This window comes from Aethalodelphis obliquidens, unplaced genomic scaffold (assembly GCF_003676395.1).
Source record: "Aethalodelphis obliquidens isolate GAN/ISIS:26980383/991018 unplaced genomic scaffold, ASM367639v1 scaffold2, whole genome shotgun sequence".
Classification (NCBI taxonomy): Eukaryota; Metazoa; Chordata; class Mammalia; order Artiodactyla; family Delphinidae; genus Aethalodelphis; species Aethalodelphis obliquidens.
Window position 1 is genome coordinate 57,963,446 of NW_020837946.1, and position 18,888 is coordinate 57,982,333.

Sequence of the window (18,888 nt, forward strand, 5' to 3'; positions counted from 1 at the left end):
TCAATGGTGAAAAACTGGAAGTATTTCCTCTAAGATCAGGAACAAGACAAGGATGTCCACTCTCGCCACTATTATTCAACATAGTTTTGGAAGTCCTAGCCACAGCAATCAGAGAAGAAAAAGAAATAAAAGGAAGACAAACTGGAAAAGGAGAAGTAGAACTGTCACTGTGTGCAGATGACATCATACTATACATAGAGAATTCTAAAGATGCCACCAGAAAACTACTAGAGCTCATCAATGAAACTGGTAAAGTTGCATGATATAAAATTAATGCACAGAAATCTCTTGCATTCCTGTACACTAACAACAAAAGATCAGAAAGAGAAATTAAGGAAACAATCCCATTTACCACTGCAACAAAAAAAATATAATACCTAGGAATAAACCTACCTAAGGAGGTAAAGACCTGTATTCAGAAAACTATAAGACACTGGTGAAAGAAATCAAAGATGACACAAACAGGTGGAGAGATATACCATGTTCTTGGATTGGAAGAATCAATATTGTGAAAATAACTATACTACCCAAAGCAATCTACAGATTCAATGCAATCCCTATCAAATTACCAGTGGCATTTTTTTTACAGAACTAGAACAAAAAATCTTAAATTTGTATGGAGCCACAAAAGACCCCAAATAGCCAAAGCAATCTTGAGGGAAAAAAAGGGAGCTGGAGGAATCAGACTTCCTAACTTCAGACTATACTACAAAGCTACAGTAATCAAGACAATATTGTACTGCCACAAAAACAGAAATATGTATCAATGGAACAGGATAGAAAGCCCAGAGACAAACCCACGCACCTATGCTCAACTAATCTATGACAAAGGAGGCAAGGATATATAATGGAGAAAAGACAGTCTCTTCAATAAGTGGTGCTGGGAAAAGTGGACAGCTCCATGTAAAAGAATGAAATTAGAACACTGCCTAACAGCATACACAAAAATAAACTCAAAATGGATTCAAGATCTAAATGTAAGACTGGACACTATAAAACTCTTAGAGGAAAACACAGGAAGAACACTTTTCAACATAAACCACAGCAAGATCTTTTTTTGACCCACCTCCTAGAGTAATGGAAATAAAAACAAAAATAAACAAATGGAACCTAATGAAACTTAAAACCTTTTGCACAGCAAAGGAAACTATAAGCAAGATGAAAAGACAACCCTCAGAATGGGAGAAAATATTTGCAAACAAATCAACGGACAAAGGATTAATCTCCAAAATATATAAACAGCTCATGCAGCTCAATATTAAAAAAACAAACAACCAAATCAAAAAATGGGCAGAAGACCTAAATAGACATCTCTCCAAAGAAGACATACAGATGGCCAAGAGACACATGAAAAGCTGCTCAACATCACTAATTATTAGAGAAATGCAAATCAAAACTACAATGAGGTATCATCTCACACCAGTTAAAATGGGCATCATCAGAAAATCTACAAATAAATGCTGGAGAGTGTGTGGAGAAAAGGGAACCCTCTTGCACTGTTGGTGGGAATGTAAATTGATACAGCCACTATGGAGAACAGTATGGAGGTTCCTTAAAAAACTAAAAACAGAACTACCATATGACCCAGCAATCCCACTACTGGGCATATACCCAGAGAAAACCATAATTCAAAAAGACACATGCACCCCAATGTTCATTGCAGCACTATTTACAATTACCAGGTCATGGAAGCAACCTAAATGCCCATCAACAGATGAATGGATAAAGAAGATGTGGTACATATATACAGTGGAATATTACTCAACCATAAAAAAGAATGAAATTGGGTCATTTGTAGAGACGTGAATGGAACTAGAGACTGTCATACAGAGTGAAGTAAGTCAAAAGAGAAAAACAAATATCGTATATTAACGCATATATGTGGAATCTAGAAAAATGGTGCAGATGAACTGGTTTGCAAGGCAGATACAGAGACACAGATGTAGAGAAGAAATGTATGGACACCAAGGTGGGAAAGTGAGGGGGGGTGGGATGAACTGGGAGATTGGGATTGACATATATACACCAATATGTATAGAATAGATAACTAATAAGAACCTACTGTATAAAAAAAACTAAATAAAATAAAATTCAAAAAATAATATGGGGGGCTTCCCTGGTGGTGCAGTGGTTGAGAGTCCGCCTGCCGATGCAGGGGACACGGGTTCGTGCCCGGGTCCGGGAAGATCCCACATGCCGCGGAGCGGCTAGTCCCACGAGCCATGGCCGCTGAGCCTGCACATCCAGAGCCTGTGCTCCGCAACGGGAGAAGCCACAACAGTGAGAGGCCCGTGTACTGCAAAAAAAAAAAAAAAAAAAAAGAAAAAAAAAAAAATAATAATATGGAACGCTTCATGAGTTTTCATGTTATCCTTGCACAGGGACCGTGCTAATTTTCTCTGTATCGCTTGAATTTCAGTATATGTGTTGCCAAAGCAACCATGACCACGGGAATTTGTATTTTTAACAAGCTTCAAGGTCATTCTGATACATATTCAGGATTTAGAATCACTGTTTACCCTTGCATTTGGGTCTTTAAAAGAATATATTCATACATATATACGAATATATTTTTATATAGAGAATGTATAAAGTAATATGAAGATTAAATCATAAGATGGCAATTCACTTTTTGTCATACTCTTCTACTCCATTTAACATTGCCCCACGCATGCTGATTCATTAAAATGCTACTTGTCTCTAAAATATTTTCATTAAAATATTCTCTCTCAATCTCCCTCTTTCCCTCCCTCACTCCCTTCTTCCCCTCCCTCCCCCTTTTTAATCTATTACCGAATTCTGTGATACATTTCCTTTACACCGAGAGCTATTTTAACCTCTCAAAGAAAAACTGTGTCACTGACAGCACTGCACAGTCCTGGTTAGTGAGCATCAGCATTTGTACTAAGTATGTTCTACCATGTTTTCTTGAATTAAGTGTGCTTGCAATGTGTGACAATTCCCTATACCATTTTCTGGTGAGTTACGGTAAATAATTTTCACTCACAGTGCTATCAAAAGATAGAGTGCATTTCTTATGGTACTGCCATAAGAAATATAAAGGGCATCACGTTGGATGTTAAAATTTTTTAAACAACTCAAGATGACTTTAGGGAAATGGTTGTAACGAAGGGAAAGGATCAGCAGAGGTTCAGGGTGGTGGAAATCTTTTGTCATTAGAAAGGATATCATAACATCCCTCTACCAGGGAGGATAAACTAACAATTACGAGTGGAATGGGAAGAAACTATGGCTTGTGACATCTGGGGATTTAAAGAGAAGAAAAAAATCCACTTAAGAGGAACCTCTGCACTCAGGAATTTGACCAAAAGAGCCTGTTCACTTAAGCTGCCCTGGAACACACACTACTGCAGTTAACAGGGAACACCTACAGTGTTGCTGGGACTGCCGCGTCCACACCTGGCAACGTTTCACTGCAGCCAATGGGAATAGCTACAAGATGCTACAGCAGTGGTTCTCAAACCTCAGAGGATCACCTGGAGGGCTTGTTAAGACAGAGTCCTGCGCTCCACGGCCAAAGATTCTGACTCAGCAAGTCTGGGGTGGGGACCTGAGAATTTATATCTTTAACAGGCTTCTAGGTGATGCCTGATGCTACGGGTTCTCAGAGCACACTTCGACTGGCACTGACCACTATTTGTAATAATGCAACAGTTTTTTCTTTGCATTAAACTAATATGTATTCATCAAACCTAAACACTGTGTCCATTATTTGCATCATGGGTGAAGAAACTTAGGCAAGAAGAAAACTCGTTGGACAGGCACTATTGTACCTGAAACATAATTATGTCTTACAACTACCTAATCCTCTCCCTTTGACTATCAGTCATATCTATTAATCTTTTGTTGGTGTGCCTTGTCTACATATCATGAGGGGTGGGGTGGAATCCAAATGTTAATGAGTGTTAAGTTATGGAGTTTTAAAAATCAAATCAAAATAGCAAAAATCATGAAAAAAATAATTCATGAAAGCTGACAAGCCTTCACCCTTATCATCTCAAGGTTAAATAATGATCAGAATTCTTTCAGCTGAAGTATTTACGTTGCATCTTGATGTTTGACTATCATAAATATACAACCGAGCTATTAGGCTCTATTTTTCATTGCAGATGAAACTGATGCATCTTCGTGTGGTGTAGTCTGACATAGTAAAATTGTTACTCTCTAGGTAGGATATTCATAAAAATGTAATTATTGTAATCAGAACAGTCTTGAAGCTCATGAGAGGGGATTGCCAGATTCATGATTGGCAGTTTTCAATCACTTCACACATAATAAAGAAACTTCTTAAAGAAGCCCTAGGAATCACTAATGTCTTACAGGGGGAAACTATTCTGAGCAAACAACAAAGGGTGTTGGGGGATGGTGGTGAGAACTCAAGTTGGCCTCCTCTGCCTGGCTTTGGGCAGGACTGGATGGAGTCCTTTAACATATTTCCTTCGGTTTACTCACCAACAGGTTTAACTAGCGTGCTATTTGCTGGGAGAGTGCTTTGAAAAGAAAGAGATCGTGGAAAGACCATGATCTATCTTTTTATGGCTCTCCTCTTTGGCTTGTCACATATTTTATCTTGATGTCTCAGTAAGAACTTCTTATTTGACATCCTGAAATGTGTCAAATGGGAAATAATTAGCTAAAAGATTTTAGGGTTTCCTTGAGGAGTAACTGATAACAACTACTTGATGGTATATATATAGCCATGAAATGAAGATCTTTTACATAAAACTTTAAAGTATTTCGGGAAGAAAAATGACTTTCAAGGAGACTCAGATTCTTTCTTGGTTTTGCCAAAGATGAGCTATATATGATCTTGGGTAAGTCGCTCCATCTCTCCAGACCTAAGTTTTTTCACTTATAAAATGAAGAGTTTGGCTTAAAAATCTCTCTGGTCCTTTCCCACGTATTACAATGAACCTGTGAGACCTTGAAAGGAAGTGGGAGAGGACTTTCCTGGTGGCACAGTGGTTAAGAATCCTCCTGCCAATGCAGAGGACACGGGTTCGAGCCCTGGTCCGGGAAGATCCCACATGCCGCGGAACAACTAAGCCCGTGAGCCACAACTACTGAGCCTGCGCTCTAGAGCAACAACTACTGAGCCCATGTGCCACAACTACTGAAGCCCTCACGCCTAGAGCCCACGCTCCACAAGAGAAGCCACTGCAATGAGAGCAGCCCCCGCTTGCCGCAACTAGAGAAAACCCGCGCGCAGCAACGAAGACCCAACACAGCCAAAAATAAATAAATAAAATTTATTTTTTTAAAAAAAGGAAGAGGGAAAACATCTCTGTTGCTCAGCAGGCAGCGCTGGTGATATGGGGGGAAGGTTAACACCACAGGCTCCCATGGTATTCATGAATGTGGCCCTTGCTCTGCTCACTCAGACATAAACGCTTACTGTGTACATCTGTATACTAAGACACCTGGATGTGAAAGATTTAACCCTGTGATTTAACTTGTGAACATGAAGGAGAAGCTACACTGTTCACCAATACTGCTAAATACTTGATGTTTTTTACTCAACAAACATTTACTGAGCACCCACCATTGTTTGTACAGAAACGTGAGATTGGGCTTGGGGTGCAGTGGGTACAGAGTTTCCTCTCAGAGCACCACAGTTACATATGAGGGACAGACCTACAGGAAGCCCATAATCAGGATGGGTTGAAAGTAGAGTGAAGGCCCTGTGATGGTCCACACCCCTGGTCCTGTGCTTCCAGAGACAAAAGATATTTCCATTAGGAGAATGACAGTAGTGCTTCTCTTTTCCCTTTCCTTTCTTTTTTTTTTTTTTAAAGACATGACTATCAGTCAGGATTCAATGTGTTTACAGCTTGACTACTTCATAGAAAAACGTGTCTATAAAACACCTGGTAGTTGTGAAAAGGGGTAAGGCCCACGCACGGAACAAAATAAATATATTTATTCAGCTGTCCCAAGCCATTACCAATCTCCTTACACCCAAGGATTGTCTGTCCCCTCCTAAATTTTATTTCTAATATTCTGGCTACATAGGTAAAAAAAAATTTTTTTTTCAGAAAATCAAAGTCCTACCCCCATAACTATCCTGAAGTACAAACACTCTTTATGGCATTTCAGACCAGCTTTGATACTCTGAACCAGAAAGATGGCTGCAAGTGTATCTCGTGTATCAAACACAGTGATGAAGGAAAAAGTTACTTGTCAATGCAGTTCAACAAGTGTCTCCTGAGCACCTTTCGTGTACCTGGCTCACTGAATTAAGGACACCAAAGATAGCAGAGATTCTGGTATGTTCTCCAAGCCACAGTGTCAGAGTAAACAGTGAGCCTGCTGCCTGACCCACAACCTATAGACAGCAAGGCTGCCCCCAGTGGGCTCTGAAGTTACCCTTTGCTCCTATCTCATCTCCAAAGCTGAATTCTAACCCTGCCCTCTTCCTTTCAGTGACTTTTCCAAGATAAGCTATGCTCACCTGCTTAAATGTATCACCTTATGCATTTTCAAAGGCTTTGAATTTTATTGTGCTAATGGACATTTAATTCACTCAGAATTCTGATCAGGTAGCTTTTCATAGGCAGGTAGGCTCTGCCTTACTGTGTCCAAGTACTGGTTATGTTGAAATCCCTTCTAGACAGGATCCCTAAAGGAGGGTATTTCCATTGAACACATGGGTAATTTTGCTTATTTAGCGAAGGAGAAGGGACACGGCCTGAGAGGTATCCCAAACAACGAGACATGTTGGGAAAACCTCCAAGCAGGCAGAGAAGTTGGAAGGGGTTGTGCCATAATTAAGGTGATCATATTTTCCTAATCAGACACAAGGGCAGATAGCCTGACACATGGTCTGAAAACAGGACAGATGATTTGAAATCTGGGATGTATGATCACCATCTTCACAGTGAATGAAGCCAGTGAGACCGGCAGCTGTTCAGAGTGCAAGTCATTACCGATGAGTCTGTACACTGAGGGATCCAGAGGAGTGGGTGGAAGCCTGCTGATGTCATCCACTTATGAGCCAGGGCTTCCTCACACAGCACAAAGAAGGTCTGTTACCAAGGGTTTCATGGAACTACTTGCTGTCATCACCTTGTCTGCAAGGACAAAGGTGCAATCTACTGACCAAAAATCAATGAAGCTTTGCTTCCAAATAACAGTCTGGGAATGCAAAATACAGGCAGGAGCATACTGTTATATGTCAATTATATCTCAATTTTAAAAAAACAGAAGCAGCAGCAAGCACAGACAGCTCATAGCTATCCTTCATGTGTTTGGTTCTATAGCTGCTTCTTAGACAGATTTCAAACATCATACTATTTTTAAAAATTAAATCCTCATCACTCTGCCTGCTAATCTTGTGCATTCAATTTGAAACTTGGGAATTGTTTTGCTGCAAAGGAGGAGATTCAGAAATTCCAGTTCTCCTACTTAATACAAGTATTTAGTCCAGCATAATGCAATAGGAGAAAAGTCTCCCTTTGTTGCCAACACTCAAAGTCAACTCTTAGTTATGTGCTTTGAGAATGAGCCTTGGAAAATATTTCAACTCTAATTCCTATCACCAACATAGAACATTTAGGCCTCTATCTCCACTTTTAAGTTACTGTATGCTTTTTCAACTTGTATCTTATCAAAAAACTGATTTTATTTTTTAAAAATGACATCAAAACAAGTTTATTTCGATGATTCAATGATTTATGCTATGTGTATCACCATTTTAGCTCTATTAGAGTGGTTAAGAGAGACTTTGATTTTATAGGAAACTCAAGGTCAAAGTCTATAGGGTTTTTTTTTCCCTACATCAGGGCTTTAAATAGTAAGCAGAAACACAAAAGAAGTGTATCTGAATATACCTGGTGTGTTGTTTATAGCTGCAAATGATCAATGAAAAGTGGGTGAAATACCCCTTTTTTATAATCTCACATAAGAAGTCTGGAGGTATGGCATTTGCAAGGTTGGCTATTTCAGGGGCTCAGTGACTTACTGAGCATCTGGATTCTTCCCACATTTCCATCCCATCATCCTGGGCACATTGGTGTTAATCCTTTAGCCTGCTCCCTATGGTCAGAGGATGGTCATTGCAGCACCAAATAACAACCTCACACCTCATGTAAAGAACCAAAGATGACAGTATCCTCATAAAGAGGGAAAGAAAGAGTTTCCCAGAAACCAGGCACTTTGGAAAGTGGTCAGCCTCTTTAATGGGAAGTGGGCTCTCTGTCAGCACGTGAAAAGGGTGAGAGGGATGGCAGTTGAATAGACAACCAACAATATCACCATAGGTGGGAACTGAGAGAATGTTTATTTACATATATTGAAAGTTAATGGAACCTTCTGATTATTTTCCAAGGAGATTATGTCTGTGAGATGAGTTTACAATCAAGTAACGATTTTCTAATCAGTTAGAACAGTACACTATTGATACTATGTATAAAATAGGTAACTAATGAGAAAAAAATACAACATTTAAACCAACTATGCACATGGCTGATTTACTTTGTTGTACAATAGAAATAACAGCATTGTGAAGCAATTATACTCCAATAAAGATGTATAAATTAAAAAACTATACTTCAATAAAATAAAAACAAAACAAACAAAAAACAATCATAGGTGCTTTTACAAAATTAATCTTCCTAGTGTCAATGGGAAGAGTAAGATTTCAGGATAACAGATGCCAGTGGCAACATGTAAGCATCAGATGCAAAGTATACATAATTATCATAATTAACAGCGAGTGTGGAGTATCAGGCAGAACACCCTGACCTGCAGGGATCTGCAGTGATGGTTAATAGACAATGGTGTTTTTAGAGATGAGAAAAAAAAAAAAAAACAGTAAAAAGGAGAGGGGATATGTGAGGTGTGTCTAAGGGTGTGTATAGCTTGATGGTTGAGTTGAGGGCGGTCAAAAATGTACAATCTTCTAGACAATGATAATTAATGCCTGTTACCATCATATGTTTCCTACGGAATTATATAATGCCACATATGAAGCGTTCTTGCCAAAAAAACCAAGCCAAGTCAGATTAAACTTCCAGATCTAACACTCAGCTTATAGGATGTACAGGAAACAGAGGAATTTGTTAAGCAACATCTCAGTGAAATAATCAGCAAAATCCAAAAATGATGCAGGAAATGTAAAGCTGATTAGATATTTGATACTAAGGAAATTTTATCAATATTTTGGGGAGTTACAAAGGTATTGTGGTTATATTTTGTTTTGCAAGCACACCTCTTTATTTTACTAGTCACTTAATCCAAATATGCAGTTGTGTTTTTAAAAAGAGTCCATATCTTTTAGAGACACATGCTGAAATGCTTACAGCAGAAACGAAATGACATCTGAGATTTACTTCAGATGCCTCAAAATAACCCAGTGGGGGGACTTCCCTGGTGGTCCAGTGATAAAGAATCTGCCTTGCAATGCAGGGGACGCAGGTTCCATCCCTGGTCAGGGAACTAAGATCCCACATGCCATGGGGCAACTAAGCCTGTTCGCCACAACTACTGAGCTCAAGAGACTCAACTAGAGTCCACGTGCCCTGGAGCCTGTGTGCCACAACTAAGACCTGACGCAGCCAAAAAAAATAAATTACCCAGTGGGAGCATAGGTGGAAGTTAAAGTGGGAGGAATGACATGCTATGAAGATTTATAGTCATTTACTCACTATCAATAAAGCCTCTGTTCATTTTGAGAAGGTATAAATCTGGTGCACTTAGAACCAAGAAACTTAATTTTTAGACTTCATTTGCTTTCTATAAGTACAGCAAAACCAAAAATCAAACCTCTTCACAGCAATAAGCCAGTTTTGTTCCAATAGGAATTCAAATTCAAAAAAACAAATGCAACACACACATACACTGAACAGCACAGACAGGATTCAAATTCTCAAAACTATGAGTGATGAAGACACCCTCCAAACTCCAGATGGTTTGCAAAAGTTCCATGAGCACCGCCCCCAATAAGGCATCTAAACAATACAGGGCAAAGCTGTGATCTGATACATGTAGGTATTTTCCTGGCTATATCTAAGCATCTCCTAGACTTCTACTTAAATGATCTTGAGACTACCTCAAGAAACTAGTTTGGTTCTCCCTTTTACCAGGATGAAATAATAACAAGAGGTAGGGAAAAATTGGAATGGGAATTGCCCAGCAAGGACCATAAAGGGTTGAAGGAAATAATCGTTATTTTTGGTGTTGTTCTCCCTTCTACAATCTTCTTACTTTCTGACTCCATCCCTCTTCATCTCCCACCTGAGCTTGTATTGTGCCCACGTCCTCTGGCTTCCCTGAGCCTTTCTCATTTCTGCCCTCTCTCTAAATTTTCAATGCTCCCAAATTCAATTATAAATTCCGAAATTAAGGCTTCAATCACAGCAATATGTAATAAAACACTACTAGAATTTTAGATTTGTTTGATCCCCCAAAGCCATCTTCCATCAGAATTCTAATTCCCGTTCTCTCCGTGTGCTGACCTAATCTAGCAGTTAGGATTCTAACTACTTCTAATGGACATTCTCAGCTACCAGCTCACAGTCCTAAGGACCTATCGTCCTTACGTTCTCTCTCATCAGAATGCTCAGCGGCTGCATCCTAGAGAGGTAGTTATTAATATGCCTTCAATAACAAGCTAAGGAGGGGCTACAGAGAAGAGAAAAATATGCCTGATCATTCTAATTTACTTTAATGTAATAAAAATTCCCAATTACAGGTACAGTTTAGTTAGTGTTTGGAAATGAGGGTCGTACCAATTACTTCAGCAAGGTACTGGTAAGCTTTGTTCTTCTACCCTGATGAAAATTTTGTCACAGAAATCAAGACGTAGGCTTTACAATGTATGTGATAAAGGTTCATGTAATCTAGACAGTTCCACAAAAGTTTTTTCCTTCGGGGTAGTCAAGGTGACTCATGACTCCCCCAGTCCTATTTTTTATGCCCCCCACTGAGATAATATGGAAATGTTTTAAACTATTGGACTTTCCTAAAACTCAAGACCCACGCACTGCGTTTCTGTTCTTAATGCCATGGAAGGGTGCAGGTGACCTGTTACACTTCTATTTGGTGCCAGGGGCTCCCATGAAGCTTCAGGCTCCAGACTTGCCTGTTAAAGTTCCATCTGTTTCCTCTTTTACCCAAATTCACTGTGTGGGGCAATGATATTAAAGACTTTCCTCAAAGCTGAAAAAATAAATAAACTATTGGACTTTCAGGCAAGAATATATTTTAGAACAGGTCTCTAAACCTTACTAGTCAGCAGAATCACCTGGGGATTTTTTTTTCCTGAATCAGATTCTCAGCCAGAGTGGGAGAAAGTAAGTGGCTGGGTAGGAATGTTTTTAAACTCTCCATGAAATTCTAATGATCAGTCAGGTTCGGGCACTATGTTGAGAGTACAGGGCCACCTCGCAGTACCTCCTAAGTCATATCACTTACCTGCTTGGAACCATAAAGAAAAGGGAGAAAAGCCTTTCTGAGCTCCAGCCTGCTTCCCAACTACCTGGCAAAGTGCATCGCTTCTCTGTTCTTGGAGCCCTGTAATCCAGGCCACCCAGTTCAGCTGTTCCTACTTCCATACAAGCAGGTGATTCCTCCTGTAGAAAAAAAGAAAATACACTCATTAGGACCCTAAGTATGGAGCTTTACAAATAGCTAATTTACCAATGACAACAACTTTGCAAGGTTGGTGTCGCGACCATTTTGTAGCAGAAAAAACTGGGGCTGAGATGATTAGAGTGCGATTTTGCCAGGTTTTCCCCATGGTTAGTCTCAGAGGGCAGATTTGGAACCCAGTGCTGTGGGACCGGAGAGATTACTGATGTAGTCATTTGTGCCTTGTTCTTACTTCTATTGGAGACTTACTTGGTAGAGGGAAAGGTGATTTCCCCCTTCCTTTCCTCTCTGGAAGGAAACCTGGCTTTTTGTTCTGAGGCACAGGACCCTTTTATGCTCAGTTGTAAGAGCTTTAAGAGCTTCTTTGTGGTTAAGAACTGGAAAAAGCCAGACTTACTTTATTTTTTTTTATTTATTTGGTTGCACCAGGTCTTAGTTGCGGCTTGAGGGCTCCTTAGTCGTGGCATTCGAACTCTTAGTTGCAGCATGCATGTGGGATCTAGTTCCCCAACCAGGGATGGAACCCGGGCCCCCTGCATTGGGAGCACAGGGTCTTAATCACTGCACCACCAGGGAAGTCTTTTTTTTTTAATTTACAGACTTGGAGAATTATTGTCTTTTCAAGAAAAGAAGCTGGAATTACCCTAAAAAGGGAGGAGATGGAAGGCAATGTTTCACAGGGAAGACAGCTATGCCCCTACCCTGAGAAGATGGGTTCCCAGAGGCTGGAGAGAGGTGTGGACATTACTTGCATCCAAGTGTGTAGAACAATTCAGAGTTTTCCAATGCACCACTGTAGCTGCAAAAGGGCAAAGAACGTGCCACCCTCAACCAAACTCAGGCAGCTGTCCCATCTCAAAACCTGACTCATGGGGAATCCCAGAAAGAGGAAAGGAACTAACATTCACTTCATAGCCATAGCATACCTAGAACGTTTACCCTTGAGCCCAGGGCGTCCTGAGAGCCTTCAGGTGTGGAGCCAGTGGCAGCCCTGCCTGGGCAAGTTTTCCTTCTCTTTCCCATCTCCCACAGCTGGCTACTGAGATGCACAAAAGGCTGTACTTGTGTACAGAGCCCTTGGGGTAACGCTCGGAGCTTAGCTACCTGCTCATGGAATGTAGTCATCTGCTCACAGATTCAAAGCATCTGGTTCTTTATCAAAATAAACAGACTGAGTGAAAGAAGCCAGATATGAGAGAACAGAAACCATATGTTCGATTATATGAAGTCCAAAACAGACTAAACTGACCCATAATGACAGAGGTTAGTACTACTAACCTTTGGCCAGGTATTGACTGGGAGGGAGCACAAGGGAGCCTTCTAGGGGGCTAGAAATATTCTAGGGGGCTAGAAATATTCTATAGCTTGATCTGGATGGTGATTACACAGGTGTAAACACGTGTGAAAATTCATTGAGCTGTGCCTTTAAGATATCTGCACATTACTGTTACGTATTATGTGTTACCTCCACAAAATAAGTACATAATAAAAGCAAATAAGCCAACAAACTTGGATACTAAACAGTAACCTACAATGACCTACCAGCTCCAGCTTGCCTATTACTGGGGCCACTTAATCCTCTCTTGCTGACTCAATCCCTTCCTAATTCCTAAAATTAATCTGGCTCCCTCCACCAAAACCACACAGGAAATTTTAAACACCAGAGGAGAGCACTCAGCCCAATAGCCCTCACCCATGGGGGTAACCTGTAGCATGATGTGTGTGTGCAGAGATGTCAGCCAGACTGCCCAGGTCCAAATCCCTCCTCTGCCACTTTTTGATTACAGCCTTAAGCAGCTTACTTAATTCTCTACACCTCAGTTTCCTGATCTGTGTAACAGGTTTAAAAATCAGGATTAAACAAGATTAATCCAGGTAAAAGCACTCAGTAAATACCCATTATTATTAAATGCCAAGCCTATGAAAAGCACTTTACCAATATTGTCTCATTTAATTCTTAGAGCAACCTTGTCTGATAGCTGGTGTTATCACCATTTTAAAGTGAAGAAACTGAAGTTCACAGAGGCTAAATTTGCTTAAGCTTACATAGTTGGAAAGGGGCAAAATCAGGGTTTGAACTCAGGTCTGTTTTGTCTTTTCCTGTCAAAGGGCTTCCCCAACCCCCACCTGGGCCCTCCCAACCCCTGTGTTCCATTGGCTTCCTCCTGGGCCTCCATGCTGCTGAGACTAGACCACACAGCCCACTCTTCAGGGAACTTTCTAGTCCTTCAGATTCTGTCTGAGCCCCGGGTTCAGAATAATCAGCCTAAGTAATAGGCAACAATTGGATCAAGATGGTGAAATGAGCTCATAAGATCATGTCCCCTTCCACCCAAATTTTCTTACAATGACAGGTGCAAAATGTTGTTTTTTTGTTTGTTTTTAAAGGATTAGTTTATTTACTGTTTTCTTTTTTTAAATTTTTTTAAATTTATTTATTTTTGGCTGCTTTGGATCCTCGTTGCTGCGCGCGGGCTTTCTCTAGCTGCAGCGAGCGGGGGCTACTCTTTGTTGTGCTGCACGGGCTTCTCATTGCCGTGGCTTCTCTTGTTGCAGAGCACAGCCTCTAGGCGTGCGGGCTTCAGTAGTTGTGGCGCACAGGCTTAGTCACTCCATGGCATGTGGGATCTTCCCTGACTAGGGCTCGAACCCATATCCCCTGCATTAGCAGGCGGGTTCTTAACCACTGCACCACCAGGGAAGCCCCAAAGAAATTCACATGGTACTGATAAACAGGAAAAGGCACTATTATCAGAAAGTTCTGAAATACTTAAAAGATAAAAGTTAATCAACATTTACAAGAGTGAGGAAAAATCACATCCCCAAACTGGCTGCAGAAAACAAACCAAATAAATGATTAAAATAATGGAAAGAGCAAATCCAGAGTTTCCATACTCAGAGAGACATTTACAATAATACAGAAGGCTCTGAATCAACCAGCAGGATAATATATTAAAGAACTTCCCTGGTGGCGCAGTGGTTGAGAGTCCGCCTGCCGATGCAGGGGACGCGGGTTCGTGCCCTGGTCCGGGGGGATCCCGCGTGCCGCGGAGCGGCTGGGCCCGTGAGCCGTGGCCGCTGAGCCTGCGCGTCCGGAGCCTGTGCTCCGCAGCGGGAGAGGCCACAACAGTGAGAGGCCCGCGTACCGCAAAAAAAAAAAAAACTGTATTCAGGGGCTTCCCTGGTGGCACAGTGGTTAAGAATCCTCCTGCCAATGCAGGGCACACGGGTTCGATCCCTGGTCCCGGAAGATCCCACATGCCGTGGAGCAGCTAAGCCCATGCACTACTGAGCCCGCAAGCCACAACTACTGAAGCCCGAGCACCTAGAGCCCATGCTCCGCAACAAGAGAAGCCACCGCAATGAGAAGCCAGCGCCCCACCACGAAGAGTAGCCCCCGCTCGCCACAACTAGAGAAAAGTCCGTGCACAGTAATGAAGACCCAATGCAGCCAAAAACAAATAAATTTATATATTTAAAAAAAAGCACTGTATTCAGAACATGGGGCCCAATAGCCTTCCCCTGCCCCTGAACTAGCAGAAAGAAGCCATCAGGAGTGTTTTCACAGGGACAGAGGGGGATAGGAAGCGAGCACCCAAGAGGAAGTGTTAGATGACAAGGTAGCTCTGCAAGGAACAAAATGCTCACAGGTTGCCGCCAGAGTGAGGCATTCCTGGCTTTAGTATCAAGACAAAGAAATACTACAAATGTGTGGTGTATTGGTTTTCTATTGCTGCCATAACGATTTTCCACAAACGGTGGCTTAAAACAGCACAAATTTATTACTTTACCGTTCTGTAGATCAGAAGTCCAGGGCTAAGCTCAAGGTGTCAGCACTCCTTTCTGGAGACTAGGGGAGAATTTGTGTTTTGCATTTTCCAGCTACCAACAGCCATCATATATCTTAGCTCATGGCCCCCTTCCTCCATCCTCAGAGACAGCAACTCTCTGACCCTTCTGTATTAGTCACAGCTCCCTCTGATCACAGGTGGGAGAGCTTCTCTACTTTTAAGGAATCATGTAATTGGGCCCACCTGGATAATCCAGGCTAATCAAACTAACTTAATCACATCTGCGTAGTCCCTTTGCCATTTAAGGGAACGTTCACAGGTTCCAAGCATTAGGCCATGGACATCTTTGGGACCATTTTTCTGCCTACCACATGTGGTTATTGGGCGCCTGGCAAATAACCCCGCTTTCAGGTTTGGCAATTTGAGTGTTAGCTGTTCCACCCAGGACCTGAATCTGGAGTGATACCCACAAAGACTGGTGGCAATGACCTAACCAGACTGTTCCTGCAAAGTATCCTTGGTTGTTGCCCCCTTGGTTCCTGCTGGCTTTCCAAGCCTGATTTTCAGCCTTCTAGGTAATTCTGTGAGCTACCCAATAGCCTGCCAACAAATTATTTTTCTGCACAAATTAGCCAGAGCCAGTTTCTGTTACTTATGATCAGAGAAGAAGCAGATTAGCATCAGACTTCTCATCAGCAATGTTGGGTGCTAAAGACACCCGTGTAATACATTCCAAATTCTGAAAGAAAAATGATTTTGTACCTAGAAATCTATACCAAGGGAAATGCACAATCAACTGTGAGAGCAAATTGGAGACATTTTTAACATACAAGGATTCAGGAGTTTTGCCACAATCACACTATTTCTAAAATAATTATGGCTCTCAAAAATGCACTCGAACAAAAGAACAATGACAAAAGGTAACCCAAAGAAAAAGATAATATGGAGTAAAAGGAAAAAACTGAGTCAAAACAAAAAGTAAAACTTAACTAGAATAAAACTAATTTGGTAAATTGCTTACACCTATAGAGGCAAAAGGAGGAAGTTAGAGTAAAAATTTCTTGTTTAATGGGAAGACATGAAGGTGGATTAATTCTAGATGCTGATAAAAAACATGTAGAACCATGAGAGTTCAAATTTTAAGTTAACTATCTAAATAACCAAAACTGAGCTCATAACTTTGCCAACCCCTGAAGAAAATGGAATAAAGAAAACTTGCTCAAACAAAAGACAGCAAGAAGAAACAGAAAAAAACAAAAACACCTGAATAGAAAACATAAGCCAAGAAAACATGAGTGTATTTAAACATATTAACAATACAAAATGTGAATGAGCTAAGTTCCCATATTAAAAAACCAAGTTTTAATTTGGAGTAAAAAAAAAGTCCAGCTACATATGCCATTACAATTAAAAGGAAAGAAGGCTATTTTCAAGTGATAAAAATCACAATTCACTAACAAGACATGAGAGTCAAGAACAAATTCTCTTAATACAGAATTTTAAAATTCAACAAGGAGAAATAAAAACCGATCAATCTATATTGATGGTGGAAAATTTTAATATATCTATTGGAGAAATTAATAGACCAAAAAAATATTTTAAGCTAGTATATTTGAGTGATGCATAAAACCACTTAGAACTACAAACAACTTTGTAAAGATCACAGGGATTTCCAACGCACAAAATCCAACGGTCTTCATTTTACTCCATCTCTCAACGGTAATTGACACTTGGTGCGCCTCTCCCCAAAATGCTCTCTACCCGAGCCCCAGAGATGCCACGTTCTCCTACTTTCCCACCCTTTGTGGAGCAGTGTGCCCACCCTGTTTTGCTGGCTCCTCCTCCTATTCCTGACCAGTATCAAGGCAGTGCAGGCTCAGTCTTTCCTTTCTTCTCTCCCTACACTGCCTAGATGGCAGTTCTCACCCAATTCTCAGTCTTTAAATATCATCCCTATGCTAATGACTCCCAGATTTATTTCTCCAGTCCTGAACTTTCCCCTGAGCTCCAGATTCCTTTATCTAGCTCTACTTGAATATCTAATAGGCATTTCAAATTTAACATGTCCCAAACTAAACTCTTGAGTTTCCCTACATACATCCTAAAATTTTTGTTGTTGTCTCAGATTTTTTTACCGTGGTAAAATACAAATAACAGTTACCACTGTCGCCATTTTAAAGTATAAAATTCCATAACATTTAGTATATTCACAATGTTGTGCAGCCACCTCTATTGTCTAGCTTCAGAACTTTCTCATCACCCCAAATGGAAACCTCCATTAAGCAGTCACTCTCCAGTTCCTCCTCCCACACTGAGTCCCTGGCAAACACTAATCTATTTTCTGACTCTATAGATTTGCTTATTCTGGATATTTCATAGATATGGAGTCATACAGTATGTCGGCTTTTTTGTCTGGTTCCTTTTCACTTAGTATAATGTTTTCAAGGTTCAGCCGTGTTGTAACAGGTATCAGTATGTCATTTCTTTTCGCAGCTGAATAATATTTCATTGTATGGATATACTACATTTTGTTTATCCTTTCACCTATTGATGGGCATTGGGTTGTTCCACTCATACACACCAAGGTTTTTCTTCCAGTGCCCCCCACTGTCTCCTTCAATCATCTCTGTCTCAGTTGGCAGCACTGCCACTGACCCAGTTGTTTAGGCCCCAAATCTAGGAGTCATCCTTGACTCCCTTCTTCCCCCAGCCCCACCCAACCCCTGATAGCCAAACCGTCAGCAAGTCCTAACTGTTATAACATCCAGGTATGTCCCAATTTTGGTCACATTTCAACACTTCCCCAGCTACCACCTAGTCCAAACTACTGTCCCTCTGGCCACAACTAAAGGTCTTTTTGCCCCATTTCTTTCCCCTCCAATTCATTTTCCCAGAGCAATCAAAATTATCTTCTATAAGTATTAATCAGATCATGCCACATCAGTGCTGAAGGGTCTGGGAGGATCCCACAGCTTCAACAGCTTCCTATTATACTGGAATAAAATCTAAACGTCTTGCTATGGCCAACAAGGTCAGCACGAACCAGCCCCTGCCTACTTCTGTGAGCATCTCTCCTACACTCTCCAGCCACATTAGTCTCTCTTGGAGTCTCTCCCACACCAAGCACTTTCCTGACCTGGGGCCTTTCTACTTGCTGAGCTTCTGCCTGGACACACACCTTCCCCTTTAACTTTGCTTGGCCGCCTCCTTCTTACCTCTGCAGAGAGGTCTTCCCTGACTCTCCTATCTGGACTAGAGCCCTCACCCCTAGTCTCTCTAACCCCTTGCCCTGTTGGGTTTTTCCCTCATACAACTTAGAACCCTATAAAATTATATTTTTTGTATCTGTTTATTATCTCTCCGCACCCTCCTCCCACCCCGCCAAGAATGTAAGCTCCAAAAAAGCAGGTACTTTGCCTTCAGCCAAGTCCCCAGGGCCTAAAGCAGTACCTAGAATATAGGAGGCATCTAGGAAATACCTGTCACT

At 41.1% G+C, this 18,888-nt stretch overlaps 1 protein-coding gene and 1 non-coding gene across 2 annotated transcripts in view; both read right to left on the reverse strand.

Moving 5' to 3' along the window:
• The window catches only part of LOC113631423 (uncharacterized), a 114,066-nt gene that overhangs the window by 68,768 nt on the left and 26,410 nt on the right, over window positions 1-18,888 (reverse strand). Inside the window, exon 3 of the mRNA XM_027127870.1 lies at window positions 11,434-11,591. Within this exon, the coding sequence (XP_026983671.1) occupies window positions 11,434-11,591 (158 nt within the window). The remainder of the gene's footprint in view (window positions 1-11,433; window positions 11,592-18,888) is intronic.
• Window positions 2,337-2,440, reverse strand: LOC113605496 (U6 spliceosomal RNA). Its single transcript, XR_003427253.1, has one exon. It is a non-coding gene; the product is annotated as a U6 spliceosomal RNA (small nuclear RNA).